The sequence below is a fragment of the Mauremys reevesii genome, linkage group 16 (assembly GCF_016161935.1).
Source record: "Mauremys reevesii isolate NIE-2019 linkage group 16, ASM1616193v1, whole genome shotgun sequence".
NCBI lineage: Eukaryota > Metazoa > Chordata > Testudines > Geoemydidae > Mauremys > Mauremys reevesii.
Window position 1 is genome coordinate 3,633,185 of NC_052638.1, and position 18,925 is coordinate 3,652,109.

The window sequence follows — 18,925 nt, forward strand, 5'->3', positions numbered from 1 at the left end:
TAATAAAGGGTTGTTATCCTTGTGTGAACTGAGGGCAGCAGAACTGTACCTGGCATACCCCCAATGGAAGGACTCACCCTCAACTAAATGGCACTAGCTAAGCGGAGACACAAGGAGTTGAGAGAGGGTGGGGATAGGTAGTCGTACCTGGCTGTGTGGGTCACTGTTAAGGGCCCTAGCCACCATTTGACCATTTCTCTTGTATAATGAAAGCTAATTTAGATTCAATTGAGTCTTGTTATGTGCTGCAGAGCTGAAATCATGAATACCTAGGTTTAAGTATTAGACCTGCTAGGGGATAGTGTCTCTATTGCAAGAGACTGCCCAGTGTGCACCAGCAGTGAGGCTCCCCCACTAACAGATGAAATCGCTGAGAGCTGTGTTGAGGGCCTGAAGACATCTTGGCGAGTGGGCAGCTGGTAGAGGTGTGCAGCCAGCTGGGAGGCTGGTGGAGAGGGCCAGAGCAGAGCCCTGCAGAGCTGTGTGGCAGTCGGCTGCTGAGGGGGTGGGGGGGGAGAGAAAAACAGTGAGTGCCCAAGCAGCAGAGTGTATAAGGTGCCTCTTTACCACCCGCTCCACACAGGGTGGGAGGTGAACTCTATAGATGAGCCTCTGAACTCAGGGGCTGAACTAGCCAAGGACAGCAAGGGTGAGCGGGGTACAAAGAAGGGATGGGCACATTGAAGGGGCTTTTGGGTTGCTGGACTTAAGAACCTGAGGGGAAAAGGACACTGCCCAACTTACTTGAGGGTGGGTCTTTTGCTCATGGTTTATGTTTATGAACCTAGCTGCAGTGTTTTCCCAAATTAATGCTGAGGGTATGGCTACACTTACAAATCTGCAGCGCTGGTAGTTGCAGCGCTGGTCGTCCAGCTGTGCAGGGCCAGCGCTGGTGTGTGGCCACACTTACAGCTACCAGCGCTGCAGTGTTGCAGCATTTGCAGCGCTGTTGGGAGTGATGAATTATGGGCAGCTATCCCAGCATTCAAGTGGCAGCAACGTGCTTTTCAAAAGAGGGGGGTGTGGGGCAGTGTGACAGGGACCGGGGGAGGGAGAGTGAGTGGATTTTTGGAACTGACACTGTGCAAAATCAGAAAATTTTCCCACCCCCTTACTGTTAACTGCAAACAGCCTGCATCCAACATACTCTCTTTCCCCCCTCTGCCCCCTGCCCTGTTTCTCTCAAGCAAAGCAAACACTCAACCCCTGTGAATGACTCCTTTTCTCACTGCTGGTCAAGCAAAATGCAAACACTCAACCCCTGTGAATCACGCAGGGAGGAGGATCTCATTTGATTGTTCACAGATTGATCACAGCAAACAGGAGCTGATAAGCAGCTCCGGTAGCCGGTAGCAACAGAGCTCCGGAGGTTCACAACAAAACAAAGAGAGGCTGCATAACAAAACAAAGGGAGTAATTTAGTTAAAAGCATTCTGGGATACACCCTTATACCCTGGAAGCCAATAACAGCGCTGGTGTGTGGCCACACTTGATGACCAGCGCTGCAATCCTTATTCCCCATGCTGAGTGAGGTGTACGGCCAGCGCTGCAGCCAGGGAGTTGCAGCGCTGGAAGTGCCCTGCAGGTGTGGCCACTTACTAATTGCAGCGCTGGAAAGCCTCCACCAGTGCTGCAACTCACAAGTGTAGCCATACCCTGAGTTGCTTTCCTCCTTTTATTAAGTTTTTGCTACACTCAGACTCTGTGCTTGCAATAGGGGAAGTATGACCTCTTAGGGGTGCCCAGGGGGTGGTGTGTAATTGTCACAGGTCACTAGGTGGGTGCTTGAGCCGATTTGGTGTTGTGTTGTTGAAAAGGAACCCCTAGATACCCCTAGCCTTTGTTGCTGCTGGCTCCACCTGGCAGAAGGGCTACATATGTGCATATTACTTCATTAACTTTAGAAAAAAAATAATTTTAGGAAAAAGTGTCAGTGCAGCCATCAGCGAGAGTTGGTGGCCCACTCTGAGGCCACCAAAAAAATTTGTTGCAAGAACCCGTGCTCTAAGGCACCTGAATCTGAGGATGCTTTTCTCAGGACACTTAATCATAGAATATCAGGGTTGGAAGGGACCTCAGGAGGTCATCTAGTCCAGCCCCCTGCAGGACCAACGCCAACTAAATCATCCCAGCCAGGGCTTTGTCAAGCCTGACCTTAAAAGCCTCTAAGGAAAGAGATTCCACCACCTCCCTAGGGAACCCATTCCAGTGCTTCACCACCCTACTAGTGAAAAAGGTTTTCCTAATGTCCAACCTAAACCTCCCCCTCTGCAACTTGAGACCATTACTCCTTGTTCTGTCATCTGCTACCACTGAGAACAGTCTAGATCCATCCTCTTTGGAACCCCCTTTCAAGTAGTTGAAAGCAGCTATCAAATCCCCCCTCATTCTTCTCTTCTGCAGGCTAAACAATCTCAGTTCCCTCAGCCTCTCCTCATAAGTCATGTGCTCCAGCCCCCTAATCATTTTTGTTGCCCTCTGCTGGACTCTCTCCAATTTATCCACATCCTTCTTGTAGTGTGGGGCTCAAAACTGGACACAGTACTCCAGGGGAGGCCTCACCAATGCTGAATAGAGGGGAACGATCATGTCCCTCGATCTGCTGGCAATGCTTCTACTTATACAGCCCAAAATGCCATTAGCCTTCTTGGCAACAAGGGCACACTGCTGACTATAACCTCTAGGTCCTTTTCTGCAGAACTGCTGCCTAGCTGCTTGGTCCCTAATCTAGCAGTGCAGGGATTCTTCCTTCCTAAGTGCAAGACTCTGTACTTGTCCTTGTTGAATCTCATCGGATTTCTTTTGGCCCAATCCTCTTATTTCTCTAGGTCCCTATGTATTCTATCCCTACCCTCTAGCGTATCTACCACTCCTCCCAGTACCGCTTGTGCTCATCCAGCTTTTCTAAATAGCTTTTTGCCAGTGACAAAAAGAAAGCGGGTTTTAAAACCTCAGTGGTTGGAAACTTAGCACAGGGATCTCTCCAAATGCTCAGCACAAATGCCCATTTGGAGCCTATCTCCCAGACAAAAATCTGTAGGATTTAGTCCCTCAGCAACCATAGGTGCCTTTGATTATCTCCTTCCAAAACCATAGCATCTTCCAAGATCACAACTCAGCCAGTCCCCTTCTCATTTGAACTACACACCTGTCCTCCAAAATAATTACAATTTGTATTTAACTAAAAGGAAAATGTTGACTTAAAAGACTCATTAAATTGTCTCTTGACTTAGGAGAAGGTGCACTGGGCCAGGAGCTAGGATACCTTTAGCTCAAATCTTGCCTGTTCCACTGTAGTCGTAATTCTGTGTACTTCACAGCCTTGTTTTTTAATTGAGCAAAGCCTCAGGTATCATTCGTTTCCTCCTCCCAAGTCTGGTTTATTTACTGGTTACTTGTTGGGGGTCTGACTTAGAGGAATGATAGGCTTGTCAATTAAACAAGGCCAAAGAAGCAATAATAGAATTGCGCGACTACAGTGGAACAGAAGATGTGCTGCATCCTCTAAGCCCTGGCTCAGTACCTTCTTCCTGTCAAGAGACATCGCACGAGTCTTTTGTCAACATTTTCCTTTAGTTAAACATAAACAGGCTCACTGAGGACAGGCGTGTAGTTCAAGGAGAAGGGGGATCGCTGAGTTGTGATCTTCTCTTCTGAAGACTAAACAATCACAGTTCCCTCAGCCTCTCCTCATAAGTCATGTGCTCCAGCCCCCTAATCATTTTTGTTGCCCTCCGCTGGACTCTCTCCAATTTATCCACATCCTTCTTGTAGTGTGGGGCTCAAAACTGGACACAGTACTCCAGGGGAGGCCTCACCAATGCTGAATAGAGGGGAACGATCACATCCCTCGATCTACTGGCAATGCTTCTACTTATACAGCCCAAAATGCCATTAGCCTTCTTGGCAACAAGGGCACACTGCTGACTATAACCTCTAGGTCCTTTTCTGCAGAACTGCTGCCTAGCTGCTTGGTCCCTAATCTAGCAGTGCAGGGATTCTTCCTTCCTAAGTGCAAGATTCTGCACTTGTCCTTGTTGAATCTCATTGGATTTCTTTTGGCCCAATCCTCTTATTTCTCTAGGTCCCTCTGTATTCTATCCCTACCCTCTAGCGTATCTACCACTCCTCCCAGTACCGCTTGTGCTCATCCAGCTTTTCTAAATAGCTTTTTGCCAGTGACAAAAAGAAAGTGGGTTTTAAAACCTCAGTGGTTGGAAACTTAGCACAGGGATCTCTCCAAATGCTCAGCACAAATGCCCATTTGGAGCCTATCTCCCAGACAAAAATCTGTAGGATTTAGTCCCTCAGCAACCATAGGTGCCTTTGATTATCTCCTTCCAAAACCATAGCATCTTCCAAGATCACAACTCAGCCAGTCCCCTTCTCATTTGAACTACACACCTGTCCTCCAAAATAATTACAATTTGTATTTAACTAAAAGGAAAATGTTGACTTAAAAGACTCATTAAATTGTCTCTTGACTTAGGAGAAGGTGCACTGGGCCAGGAGCTAGGATACCTTTAGCTCAAATCTTGCCTGTTCCACTGTAGTAGTAATTCCGTGTACTTCACAGCCTTGTTTTTTAATTGAGCAAAGCCTCAGGTATCATTCGTTTCCTCCTCCCAAGTCTGGTTTTACAGCTGGAAGTAACCGGGGAGCTGAGAGATTGCCCAAAATCACTTTGGGCAGATAAAGCTTGGAACAGTGTCTGTTGGAAGTCTCATCTGCTTAGCTATACTGCCTCTAAAAGAGTAGGCCAAATCTGTACGGTGGGCTATGCTTGTTCTAACATGAGACTACTGCATGTCTCCCTATAGAAAGCACAATGAGAAACAAATGGTGATTATAGAGAGGTGATAGCATCACTGTAGTTCAGAGTGAGACTAGCTTAACAGGTAATTTTAAGTGCTGTCTTGAGAATGCATGTCTTGAGAATTGCTGTGCCTCATACAGCTCCCCCCCTCAGAAAAATCACTTGACATCAACATTTTACAGTTCTTTATAGCTTTCAGCAGGTGGGGGGATTCAAATCGAGGGCTCATCCTATGGCTCTGATTCTCCCCAAACTGCTATCACCTGGTTAAGAGTGATCTCAGCTAGCAACCAGCAGCTACTGCCCCTTTGGGGAAGCAATGTTTGAAAGGGGTTAAATTTGGATATCCAGTACAGCTCAAGCCAAAAGGAAGATGCATATGCATATGTAGCAGAACTGGACCCCTGTTGCAAGTCAAGTTGCCTGCAGTTATTCAGGTATCAGTAACTGGGTGGCTCAAGGTGACATGCTGTGGCTACTGAACCGATGTAGTGTCAGTTGGAGTCCTCTCCTAGGCAGGTTTCAGAGAATGTCTTGTGCATGTTATTTGCATTCTGTAGAGGCTCCTTCTGAAAGCTTTGCTCTGAGAGCACTATTTAAGAGCCTCGTTTCAAAGTGCTCTATAATACACATGCATATTTCAATTCTACTTGAAAATATTGTTGAGGAAAATAGCCTTAATTCAATAAAGGGAAAATGAAAGAGTCCACATTTAAAACACTACAGTGGAGGCGCTACCTACGTCAATGGGAGGGGTTCTCCTGGCAGTGTAGGTAATCTATCTCCGCAAGAGGCGGTAGCGTTGCCTACACAGGGACTTAGGTTGGCTTACCAACGCCACTTAGGGCTGTGGGTTTTTCCCACCTCTGACCGATGTAGTTAAACCAGCGCAATTTTCTAGGGTGGAGCAGGCCAGACTCTAGTAAGCAGAGGCACTGCAGTAATAGAATCATGATGCATACTCCCCTTCCATTTTCTGAACAATAGGATCGTATGTGGTCAAAGAGAAATAAGTAGCTGTGACTCTCATAAGTGTCAGTGTAGATGTGCAGACTCACCCCTGTGGCGCCTCCTGCTGGTCTGTTCTGGGAATTAGCTCGTTCCAGCTCCAGCGCACCCTCTGCAGGCCAGTAATCTGCCTGTCCTCTGACCCCCATGTCCCTCCCTGGACCCCGGTGCTCCTTTAACTGAGGTGCTGGCTCCCTGGCAGTAGCCCACCAATCTGGGTCTCCGCTCTCTGGGGAACCCCCAACCCACTATCCTCACTTCACCTCAGTTTTGGCTACTGCTCAGTCTCCATCTAGCCCCCCTTCACTGGGGCAGACTGCAGTATCAGCCACTCATCACAGGCAAAGGGGTTTGGACTGGCGGCCTTTGCCTATCCCTGGGCTGCTCTCTGCAACCCCCAGTACCTATTGGCCTTGTGCTAGGCCGCAGCCTGGGGCTTTCCAGGCTAGAGCTCCCCAGCCTGTCCCCAGCCCTGCTCCACTCAGGTACTCTGTCTCTAGCTCCCTGCAGCCAGGCTCTTCTCCCTCTACAGGCAGAGAGAGACTGTTTGGGCTCCTGCCTCACAGCCTTTTTATACAGGCCATCTGGGGCCTGATTGGTGCATGGCCCAGCTGCAGCCACTTCCCAATCAGCCCAGCTTAGTAGTTCCCAGCCACAACCTTTCCCCAGGGCTGTTTTAAGCCCTTCAGGTGTTTTAACCACCCTGCTACAGTTAGCATGATCAAAAGAGTTAGAGCCTCAAGAAACTCCCTATTTTGAAGAATCAGAGCAGGCTGCGGAGCAGGGACAAAAGGATGGTGAAGAAAATTGGCAGCATGTGACTTCCAGAAGAAGAAAGAGGAGCATCCATGTACCAGTAATGCAGATACAGGTGAGCAACTGTTTTCATGTTCTCTCCACAGGTCCTAATGCAGAGAGTGGACTAGATGATACATCTGAGGGAAGGGAGCAGAAGGAGACTCCACCGATTGGAAGGCATGAGATGCACTGTCCTAGGGATAGGTGTTCCAGGACCACCGCTCTCAAGAGAAGGAGACTGGTGGGAGTGGTCAGGGACTCCCTCCTAAGGGGGGCTGAGTCATCTGTCTGCCATCCTGACCGGGAAACCCAAGAATTGTGCTGCTTGCCAGGAGCTAGGATTCACGATGTGATGGAGAGACTGCCGAGACTCATCAAACCCTCAGATTGCTACCCCTTCCTGCTTCTTCATGTGGGCACCAATGATACTGCCAAGAATGACCTTGAGCAGATCACTGCAGACTATGTGGCTCTGGGAAGAGGAATAAAGGAGTTTGAGGCACAAGTGGTGTTCTTGTCCATCCTCCCTGTGGAAGGAAAAGGCCCAGGTAGAGACCGTCGAATCATGGAAGTCAACGAATGGCTACGCAGGTGGTGTCAGAAGGCTTTGGATTCTTCGACCATGGGATGGTATTCCAAGAAGAATGGCTAGGGAGAGATGGGCTCCACCTAACGAGGAGAGGGAAGAGCATCTTTGCAAGCAGGCTGGCTAACCTAGTGAGGAGGGCTTTAAACTAGGTTCACCAGGGGAAGGAGACCAAAGCCCTGAGATAAGTGGGATACCAGGAGGAAATACGAGCATGAGAGCACAAGAGGGGAGGACTCCTGCCTCATACTGAGAAAGTGGGACAATCAGTGAGTTATCTTAAGGGCCTATACACAAATGCAAGAAGCCTGGGAAACAAGCAGGGAGAACGGAAAGTCCTGGCACAGTCAAGGAATTATGATGTGATTGGAATAACAGAGACTTGGTGGGATAACTCACATGACTGGAGCACTGTCATGGATGGATATAAACTGTTCAGGAAGGACAGGCAGGGCAGAAAACATGGGGGAGTTGCGTTGTATGTAAGAGAGCAGTATGATTGCTCAGAGCTCCAGTATGAAACTGCAGAAAAACCTGAGAGTCTCTGGATTAAGTTTAGAAGTGTGAGCGACAAGGGTGATGTCATGGTGGGAGTCTGCTATAGACCACCAACCATGGGGGATGAGGTGAACAAGGCTTTCTTCAGGCAACTAACAGGCCCTGGTTCTCATGGGGGACTTCAATCACCCGGATGAGATTGCTGGGAGAGCAATACAGCAGTGCACAGACAATCCAGGAAGTTTTTGGAAAGTGTAGGGGACAATTTCCTGGTCCAAGTGCTGGAGGAACCAATTAGGGGTAGAGCTCTTCTTGATCTGCTGCTCACAAAAAAAGGAAGAATTAGTAGGGGAAGCAAAAGTGGATGGGAACCTGGGAGGCAGTGACCATGAGGTGGTTGAGTTCAGGATCCTGATACAAGGAAGAAAGGAGAGCTGCAGAATATGGACCCTGGATTTCAGAAAAACAGACTTTGACTCCCTCAGGGAACTGATGGGCAGGATCCCCTGGGAGAATAACATGAGGGGGAAAGAAGTCCAGGAGAGCTGGCTGTATTTGAAAGAATCCTTTAGGTTTGAGGTTTTGCAAATTGAGGTTGCAGGAACAAACCATCCCAATGTGTAGAAAGAATAGTAAATATGGCAGGTGACTAGCTTGGCTTAACAGTGAAATCCTTGCTGATCTTAAAACACAAAAAAAGCAGCTTACAAGAAGTGGAAGATTGGACAAATGACCAGGGAGGAGTATAAAAGTACTGCTCAGGCATGCAAGAGAGAAATCAGGAAGGTCAAATCACACTTGGAGTTGCAGCTAGCAAGAGATGTTAAGAACAACAGGAAGGTTTTCTACAGGTATGTTAGCAACAAGAAGGTGGTCAGGGAAAGTGTGGGCCCCTTACTGAAAGGTGGAGGCAACCTAGTGACAGAGGATGTGGAGAAAGCTAGTGTACTCAATGCTTTTTTTGCCTCTGTCTTCACGAACTAAGGTCACCTCCCAGACTACTGCACTGGGCAGCACAGTATGGGGAGGAGGTGACTAGCCCTCTGTGGAAAAGGAAGTGGTTCAGGACTATTTAGAAAAGGTGGACGAGCACAAGTCCATGGGGCCGGATGCACTGCATCCGAGAGTGCTAAAAGGAGTTGACGGATGTGATTGCAGAGCCATTGGCCATTATCTTTGAAAACTCATGGCGATCGGGGGAGGTCCCGGATGACTGGAAAAAAGCTAATGTAGTGCCCATCTTTAAAAAAGGGAAGGAGGAAGATCCGGGGAACTATAGACCAGTCAGTCTCACCTCAGTCCCTGGAAAAATCATGGAGCAGATCCTCAAGGCATCAGTTTTGAAGCACTTAGAGGAAAGGAAAGTGATCAGGAACAGTCAGCATGGATTCACCAAGGGCAATCATGCCTGACTAACCTAATTGCCTTCTATGATGAGGTAACTGGCTCCGTGGATGAGGGGAAAGCAGTGGACATGTTATTCCTTGACTTTAGCAAAGCTTTTGATACAGTCTCCCATAGTATCTTGCCAGCAAGTTAAAGAAGTATGGGCTGGATGATTGGACTATAAGATGGATAGAAAGCTGGCTAGATCGTCAGGCTTAACGGGTAGTGATCAATGGCTCCATGTCTAGTTGGCAGCCAGGGGTCAATCCTGGGGCCGGTTTTGTTCAATATCTTCATTAATGATCTGGAGGATGGTGTGGACTGCACCCTCAGCAAGTTTGCAGATGACACTAAACTCGGAGGAGTGGTAGATACGCTGGAGAGTAGGGATAGGATACAGAGGAACCTAGAGAAATTAGAGGATTGAGCCAAAAGAAATCTGATGAGGTTCAACAAGGACAAGTGCAGAGTCCTGTACTTGGGATGGAAGAATCCCATGCACTGCCACAGGCTAGGGATCAAGTGGGTAGGCAGCAGTTCTGCAGAAAAGGACCTAGGGGTTACAGTGGACGAGAAGCTGGATATGAGTCAACAGTGTGCCCTTGTTGCCAAGAAGGCTAATGGCATTTTGGGCTGTATAAGTAGGGGCATTGCCAGCAGATCGAGGGACGTGATCGTTTCCCTCTATTCGACATTGGTGAGGCCTCATCTGGAGTACTGTGTCCAGTTTTGGGCCCCACACTACAAGAAGGATGTGGAAGAATTGGAAAAAGAGTCCAGCGGAGGGCAACAAAAATGATTAGGGGTCTGGCACACATGACTTATGAGGAGAGGCTGAGTGAACTGGGTTTATTTAGTCTGCAGAAGAGAAGAATGAGGGGGGATTTGATGGCTGCTTTCAACTACTTGAAAGGGGGTTCCGAAGAGGATGGACCTAGACTGTTCTCAGTGGTAGCAGATGACAGAACAAGGAGTAATGGTCTCAAGTTGCAGTGGGAGAGTGTCACGGAGTCCCCGGGCGATGCTCTGGAACTGCTCCCTATGAAGCCAGTCAGGACTTTGGTGAAGTCACCTCTCTGTGAGCAGACTGTCTTCAGGGCAAGAAGCTCACACGGCTTCACCTCCTGGGTCTGACCTTGGAGCATTCAGCATCCTCTGCCCCTCTGTGCGCTTCCCACAGCGAGCCCACCCCAGCAGGCTCCTGGGGAAGCCACAGGGTCCTGCACCCCCACTTTGCAGTCAGATGTGACTCAGCCAGACAGTGAACAGGTGTATTAGATGACAGGAACACGGTCTAAAACAGAGCTTGTAGGTACAGAGAACAGGACCCCTCAGCCAGGTCCATTTTGGGAGGCAGTGAGCCAGACACCCACGTCTGCCCTCACTCCAAGTCCCCAGCCAGCTCCAAACTGAAACTCTCCAGCCCCTCCTCTCTGGCCTTTGTCTCTTTCCCAGGTCAGGAGGTCACCTGACCTCTTTGTTCTCCAACACCTTCAGTTGGCATCTTTGCAGAAGAGAGGCCCAAGCCATTAGTTGCCAGGAGACAGAGTGCCGGCCATTCTCTGTGCAGACAGTATCACAGGGGGCTTCTTGGGCTCTGCAACAATTATACACCCTGATCCCCCCCACCTAGATACCTAAGAGGGTATAGGGGAAACTGAGGCACCCACACAGTGTTCGGAGAAAACACTAAGAACATTCTCACTTTGTCACAGGGAGGTCTAGGTTGGATATTCGGAAACATTATTTCATTAGGAGGGTGGTGAAGCACTGGAATGGGTTACCTAGGGTGGAATCTCCATCCTTCGAGGTTGGGATGATTTAGTCAGGGATTAGTCCTGCTTTGAGCAGGGGGTTGGACTGGATGACCTCCTGAGGTTCCTTCCAACCCTGAGATTTTATGATTCTAAGGACTAGGGCAAGGCTGTCATTAACTAATGAAGTGCCAGGATACAGGTATCAGTCAAAACAGTAATTTGTTTGTCTTGAAAAATAAACACTTTCTACAATCATTCATCTAAGCTAGACAAAGGAAAGTGAGCACTCCAATCAGTCTCCTCTCGAAGCGCAGCCGTTTAGCTGAGAAGGGCCCAAAGGAAGTACTAGACATTAGACAAGTTTGGGCCATGTAGCCCTTTTAAAACCAATCCGCTAGTCTCAAATTAAACTTCCCACTCAACAAACTGTTACAAAAAAAACCAAGCAATGCAGAAGACTACAGAAAACGTGGCATGGTGATACTCTAACCCAAAATAGATTTTTTGTAGCTCCTTTTCGCCCGTTGAACAGGAAATCCTGGTATAATTTTAACGGTGGTTGCCAGAGGTAGAGCCAGTGGTGTAAGTTTGGAGTCATTCGATCAAGGGTTTCCTGATACACAGGCCCTCACCCCCACTGAGTTTTTAATTTTCAAAATGCTCTAAAATCTATTTAGATAGTGAGATTATCTGGAATAGTGGTGGAGCCCAGTGAATTTTAAATCAATTTTTCATTTCATCTTTGTATTGTGGGAGGCCCTGGGTTGGATGGGGGGGGTCAGATCTTGCTCCTGGGAGTGGTGTGGGGGGGAGGTTGCAGAATAAGCCCACACTACAGTGGCAGCTACTGGTGACCTGGTGCACAGGATCTCAGTGCTGCTCGCGTTTGGCCCAGCCTCCCCCCCACCCTCCCTGAGTCATGAAGCGGGTGGGGGAGGAGATGATGGCAGACAGACCAAATTTCAGTGTGTGGCACTATGACCACTTCTCTCCCCCTTGGTGTTTTTATAATTTGTGCCATCTTCAAATTAGAGTGGTGGATGTTGCTTTTAAAGCAAATCTTAAAATAAGGAATAAAGTGAATCACAATATACAATTATATCAGAATAGCTCACGATGAGATGGGCCGTATGCTTTTTATTGCTGTGCTATGCATTGTTTTTCACGGGCTGACCTTTTTCACTACACATGGGCTCACTTGTCAGAACAATACGAAGTGTTCTCTGTAGTACAAAATAGAAACATTGGTTTTTGACCTATAAGAGTTTTAAATGACTCTTTCATAGGCAAATATACATATTACTGAAGGAGAAGAGGGTCTGTTTAATTATTCGTATGATCGTAGCACCTAGGAACCCCAGCATAGGCCAGACCCTGCACAAACAGAAAAGAAAAGACAGTCCCTGCCCCTAAAGAGCTTTCGATGTGGTCTTTTCCACTTAAACCCTCCATACAGCTTGAAAAGAACCCAGTGAAATTCTGCCACAGACCTTTGTTAAAGCAGTGAAGTTCCTCTACCAAAAGTCCCAAACACTTCCAGAGTGTACAGTACCAGTACACGCATTGCATTCCTCCCTATCACACTACCATACAGAACGAACTGACCTCTTACATCCCCCGGGCAAATGTCGGCCGTGCGCTGCTGCGCAAGCGGCTAAGCCCTGAAGTTAATAGTGCAGAGTGGAGTTCTACTGCACTAATGAAAAGTGCGCGTGTTAACTAAACATTTTGGTGAGCAAGGGGCTCTCTAAGGGGGGTGGAGTCTAAGTGAATGTAAAACGTGGAGCTAACGTAGCCTTCCTCGACATACCTTTAACGTGACGGTCCCTTGCTTTGAAGGGCTTGTGCATGTGTGTTCCCCATAGGCAGTCTTCACCATGTAACAGGTTTTGTCTCTCCTCTTTGGATGTATCTTCCTAAATATTCAGTCTGTTGGCAGGCTCGAGCAGCCCAGTGTTGTTCAACACACTGTGCCACTGATTCCCCCGCGACCCATTTTGTTAAGCGATCCCCCCTCAGGCATTTAAACTGTTGAATAAAGCCCTTGAACTTCAGGAACCCCGGGTTTCCCAACAGTCTGAGCTGTGTTTACCTCTAAGTGCGCACGTCCAGGGGTGGCGCTGGGATCACAATGCCTTGGTTTTCACGGGCGGTTTTACAGCAGCATTTTTCTATTTTTGAACGTGTTTCTTCTTTAGCTGTGAGGCCCACAGACCCAAGGGGGGACTGCCCAGGTATACAAGGCAAGTAATTAAGGAGACAGGCACAAAGTGCTTTTTCTCAGATTTCTCCCAGTTACAGCAATCTCAGGGGTCACTGGGAGAGCAGTATTCAGAGACGTGACTTGGTTTAACAGAACACTTTGCAGGGTTCAGCTGCAGGAATTGGGGGGAATCTGAATTCCTCCCTTTGTGCCACCCAAGGGAGACCAGGTGGCGTGACAGGAATGTGAACCCTGACGGGCAAAGCATGAATGGAGAGCAGCTTCACTGTGTACTGGTAATAGAACCGTTTCCAGTCGTGCTGCCCCAAATGCAAAATCTCTTCAGGGGACAGAGAAATCTTACACCAGAGGGAGTGCTGGTCCCCAGTTCCATCGCCTCTGATTAACCCAAGGGTGCCACTGTACGCTCCTGTCACAGGGCATTGGCAAAGTAGAGCAATGAGGTTGCCCTACAGGGTCGAGGGAGAACAAGTAAAAGGAGCCCCCTCCCCGCATTATTTAGGGCTCTGGGAAAGTTAGAGAGGCTCAAAAAAGTTTCAGTAGTGACTGTCACATGGGGAGCTGCAGGAGCTGGAAAGGGGACATCTCAGTCAGAGAGTCCCATCTCTTCCCCATTAACACGGTACTGAGCAGCAGTACTTCACAAGTCCCTCCTGGGCCGTCGATAACATCTGGCTGCTCCTGGCAAGAGCAGTGAGTAATGGATGCCTCTGAGATGCCACATGTATCACGGGGAGACTGGCTTGCTGCTGCCTAGCTCCCACCGAGTGAGCACTGACCCAGCAGCATCTGTCTGCTACTTACAAGCATAGGAGAGGGCAAAGAGTTCTGCATCCCATTACCAAAGGCAGCTTCTCGTTTCCTGTGCATGAACCTGCGCCCTTTATCAAGCCTCGGTCAGGCTGGGAGCAGCACTGCAGTACAGCTGTCCATCTCTTCAGCTTGCCCAGTCTCCTTTTGGAGGAAGATTTCTGTACCCAGTCTGCCAGCTAGTGACTTTTTTGGTTTTAAGCTTATGCAAAATTCTTTCAGTTTTTGTGGAGTTCAGTGAAGGAGAAAATCTCTGTTTCCTGTTTAAAAAATAATGATCCAAGGCCTCTTTTTAAAGGCCGGGCATCAACTTAAGGCCAAATGGCCTAAAGCAAAGTAAAAGTGGTTTCAAATTCCACTTGGCTCGTTGCTATTGATGCTCTGGGTCCTTGCTGCATTTCCCACAGCTCAGGGGTGACGGTCGCTGCAGTCAGTTCCCCTTTCAGGTCTTTGCCCGGCTGTGTCAGAGCTGCAAACACGTTGGGGAACGTCTGCTGCAGAATAACTGGTCATTGGAACTGGAAACAGGAGGATTTATTAAAAGCCTGTTTATCTAGCCTACGTTTTGACCGTCCCCTTAAAGTTGAGCTGCAGTACAAATGCCAGCAATCTGAAATGGGGGACTCAGGTCTCCCTCCACCCCACTCAGTGGGTGTTACATGGCTCCCGCTGGAGGGGGGAATCTGACCTGCTCTCCTCCTGCTGCCCCCGCCTCTCCTTGGGCCTGATCTCCCCGAAGATTTAACAAGCCCACTGAGCAGAGGGCTGAGCTGAGACAGGCAGCGTGGGCAGCTTCCAGCTCCCCTCTGGCTGGTACACTGCACAAGCTAATGGTGCATCTGGCCCCCTTTCTCAAGGGAGGCTTCTGTGGCTGGCTGCAGCAGCTGCCCCAGGAAAGCCCTGGATCTGTGCCCTTCCACAAAGAGCCTGCTGCGCTGGTGTTTCTGCTGCAGGGGAGGGAGGAGATGACAGGCCCATGATTTGCTTCTGCTCCCTGCCTCCCAACAGGACAGCATGGGCCACCCATCCCCCAGTGTTCGCAGGCTCCTCTGTGCAGGGTGGCGCATACGGAGCCGTGTGTGACAGCCGACAGTCATTAACAGGCAGAAGGTTGGATGCGGGTTCATTGGGGTGGGGGGGTTTCATTCAGAAAAATACTCCGGCTGCTACTCCTCCAGCTGTGCCAGCCAACACTACAGGTCAGGCATATCCTGTCCTCGCAGCCCACGGTCCCTTCTGGGCTTCACGCAGTGCCTAGAAGCAGTGGGTTCCCCTCTGAGCAGGCGCTTCACACAAGGAGCTGGCTGCAAAAGCAAAACCAGCCAAGACACTGCACAGTCTTTGCAGGCAGCTGCCTGCATTGTGCTATACGTGAATAGGAGGTGCATTGCTCAGGCCCAGTATTAGCATCCTGCCGGCTGCCTCAAGGGAGAGGGGTCCTTGTGCTGTGGGGTTCACTTCTTGGATTATTTCTACCATGCTGCATTGTGGAAAAAATACACTTGCTATCCACCCTCCTCCAAAGCCTCTCTCCTCCAGCTGCCCACAGGCAGCAGGGTGCTGAGCGCTAGCTCCAAACAGGGCAGGGACCCACCACTTCACATTTCTAGGAATGAGGATCCTGAAGTGCTCTAACAAGCTCATCTCCGGGAAGACGGGCACCCCTGTTTTAGAAGTGGGCAAGCAGCACAGAACTTTCCCAGGCCCCCGGCTCTGCTCACAAGACCTTGCTGCCGAACTCCAGCCCCGCCGCTTTAACCACTAGCCTCTACTTCTGCCCCAGGCAAAACTCTCACAAAGCGACACCTTTGCTCATTAAAGGTTTATTTTTATTTCTGGTTTAAAATCAAAATTAGCCATTCTCTGTAATTACATTATATATAGATTTATAGAGACTTTATAGAAAAGATTTTTTTGCTTTTGCTTTTCTGCAAAACTCAGTAAATAAAAAATAAAATAAACCAAAAAGGTGACAGGTTCTGTCCATCTGTCCCCTCTGTGTTGCTCCTCTCCCCCACCCTGCTTTAAAAATGACGACTAACATCAGGGGAAGGCTCAGCTGTGGGTCCCTGCGGGCAAGGCAGGGGAGGGGGAGGCCCTTGGAGCTGAAAAGAAGATACGCCAGCAGAATATATTAATATCTATGTCTCCTTTTATTTGAGTCCCGGGGACTCCAGGCGCTGAAGGAGGACGGTGCCCACAGCAAAGGGAGCTCCCGGAAAGGAACAACATTGTCTCAAAGTGCATGTCCATCTGGGGAAGTCGGAGCAGCCTGCGAGCTACTGGAAGGAGTCCCAATGCAGACTTCACGGGCCCACCCAGGCTCCAGCAGGGGCACACAAGCTCTGGCCCCACCTAGCAAGTTGAAATAGAAAAGCAAGTTGGAGGGGAGGGGAGTGTCCGAAGCCCCACGTCTCCACGGTGGTGGGCCCAGCAGCCCCTCTGGCACAGTGCCGGGGGGAGGGAAAGCTGTGCCCCGTAAGGCAGTGAGTGGGGTGTGTCGGGCTGGCAGGGAGGTACTAATACTGCTGCATGGTCCCAAGGGATGGGAGCTGGGCCCAGGCTGAGAGAGCCTCCAGCAGCTCCCTGGTGCCTTCACCCCAAAGGGATCACAAGTGTGTTAGTGCCAGCGTGTCTCAGAAGGCTGTGCTGGCCATGCTGCCTGGCGCGAAGATCCTCGGGAAGCTGTTCAGAGTCTCCTCCAGCCGCCGGTGAGCCGATTTACCATCTTCCCCTGCAAACACACGCCACGGTCAGTCACCCCAGCCACGCAGCAGGCTCCCTTCCCAGGCCCCCTCCACTCAGGCCTTGGCCCAGCTGAGCAGGAGCCCAGGATGGCAGTCAGGAGAGCAGGGTTCTTGGCTCCCCCCGCTCAGCCTGCAGCTTACTGAGAGCTTGGGGCTGATGCACACGGCTGGCTTCAGGCTTCTACAGGACTCTTCTGCTCAATGCCAATTGTAATAATACAGAATCCCGGTGAGGGGGCAGATGGAACCCAGGGCACTCAGCTCCGGCACCACTGCCCTCAAACAGTTCTGCCAAGGGGAAGGCCCTCAGCTGGCTGCAGCCACTAGGGGGCAGCACGCACGCACACACCAGCAGGGCTGAGATTCTGTACACTACATGCCGACACATTCGGGGAGTGCCACAGAACTGGGGTTCCACACACAGCAAAGACACAGGCTAAAAGGACATGGCCGACAGGGTCCAAAACAAGAGACACTCGTGAGCCAAGCAGCAGGAATGGGGGAGCGGGAACGAATCTGGCCAACACGTCCCGACCTGTGCAGCTGCTGTCACGACCCGGAAGCCTAGTTAGCCAATCAGATGGTTCTCTCAGTGCCATCTAATAAATGATAATAAATAACAGTGACACTTAGCGCTTCGCGTTCTCAGGGCACCTGCTGACATTAGCTAGGGGCTGCTTCTGCTCTCGCCCCGGCCAGGCCCACGGGTGGCACCGGCAGCAGGCGAGGTGGGAGCCTGGCGGTATGGCAAGCCTGAGCTCATGGAGCGGGCCATGGACCCAAGGCCTAGGACATATCCAGCTGGTCCACTGTGCCCTCACCTGCAGCCAGGGTCTAGCATGGACAGGACCGGGGAGCCTCGCTCTAGGATCAGCTCTGGCACTGGGACGGTACCAACGGGAGCCATGTGCCAAGGGGGTGCGAGCAGGGTCTGGCTTTGGTGCCACCTAGAGGAGCCGCTCCAAGCCCAGGTGTGCAGCAGGGCACTCACCGCATAGCATCAGGCTCTGCTTGGCTGCCTCCCGCACGTCCTCCTTGTCCGTTTGGCACAGATACACCAGCTGCTCGATGCTTTCTTTGGCCTGCCGGGAGAGGCCGACACGGCACTGAGCATGCGCCTGCGATGGCAACGCTGTGCCCATCCTTGCCCTGCCTGCACTCCCAACGCCAGGGAGCACCGGGGGAGGGCAGCATGGGCAGGCCAGGAAGACAGGTGGAGGGTGGGAACAAGGTCTCTGTGGTCCTGTCTTGGTTCTGGCAGAGCGAGGGACCCAGGGACCAGTCCCAGAGCTCCACGCTCGCCCCCTGCAAGCAGTCGGCCAAGACAGGCCCCCCCATGGGCTGCTCTGGGCCAGCTGTGTCCCTGCCCCCACCCTCCCCGCTGCCCTTAGTGCTGCCCAAGTGGTGGGTGGAGCTGCCTCCTGACTCCTCCCCTGTGCGGACGCATCTCATGGCTTCTCCAGGCTGGGGACAGGCCACCTCCTTCCTGCTGCCTGTGTCTATCCCAGTCTCGCTAGGGCTCCACCACCTCCCTCCCTGTTCCCCTCCCCTCCACAGCCACCCGCACAGGGTGAGCTCAGCCATTGCCCTGGCTCTCCGGACTCCAGCACATGCAGGATGCTGCTGCCATTGTGCCTAGGAGGGGAGGCCATTGAGGTCCCACCGGCAGCAGGGTACAGGGAGGATCTGGGCAATTTCCCCTCCGCTGCACTAGCCCGGGCCCCACGTCATCCCCCATGGACACAATGGCCTAGTGGTGAGAGGGGCACGGCCTTGGCAGCTGCTCTCTGCCATCGACCCCCATGCAGACGAGATGCGGGGGCTGCACTTACCTTGAGACACCCCAGGGCTGCGCAGCTGGCGATTCGCATCTGCGCCTCTTCATCTTCCAGCTGCTCCAAGTACCACACGAGGGCCTGGGGGACACACAGATCAGCACCGCAGGGCGTGGGCAGAGCCTCTGAGATAAGCTGGTACCCCCCTGCCCCCCCCCCCGTGCCCCATTCCCAGCCTGGCAGGGGTGCAGGGCCCTGCGCTCACCCGTTCCCGGAAGCGAGGGTTCTCGGCGAGGCTGCGCAGCTGGGCGGACACGGCGCTGACGACTTTGCTGTTCCCCTCGATGAGCAGCGAGCTCATGGCCTTCAGCCCGTCCTTCTTGAGCCGGCTCTCGGGCACTCGCTTCAGCGCCTTCAGCACCACATCCTGGTCGTCCGAGTTCAGGCTCTGGGCCAGCAGCACTGCAGAGAGGGGGGGTGAGAACAGCCGCAGCACTGCTGGGGAGCCCCACTTGTGCCC

General features: G+C 51.1%; 1 protein-coding gene across 6 annotated transcripts in view; it reads right to left on the minus strand.

Annotated features, from left to right (window-relative positions):
* Window positions 1-16,017: 16,017 nt before the first annotated feature.
* The window catches only part of RIPOR1 (RHO family interacting cell polarization regulator 1), a 115,082-nt gene continuing 112,174 nt past the window's right edge, over window positions 16,018-18,925 (minus strand). For 5 of the 6 annotated variants that reach the window (XM_039503219.1, XM_039503216.1, XM_039503220.1 and 2 more), the window contains 4 exons: window positions 18,671-18,867; window positions 18,463-18,546; window positions 17,622-17,712; window positions 16,018-16,617 (listed from right to left, as the gene is read on the minus strand). In XM_039503219.1, the coding sequence (XP_039359153.1) occupies window positions 16,520-16,617; window positions 17,622-17,712; window positions 18,463-18,546; window positions 18,671-18,867 (470 nt within the window). In that variant the 3' untranslated portion in view covers window positions 16,018-16,519. Of the gene's footprint in view, window positions 16,618-17,165; window positions 17,230-17,621; window positions 17,713-18,462; window positions 18,547-18,670; window positions 18,868-18,925 lie in introns of all 6 variants that reach the window. The other variant, XM_039503217.1, reaches the window with a different exon arrangement.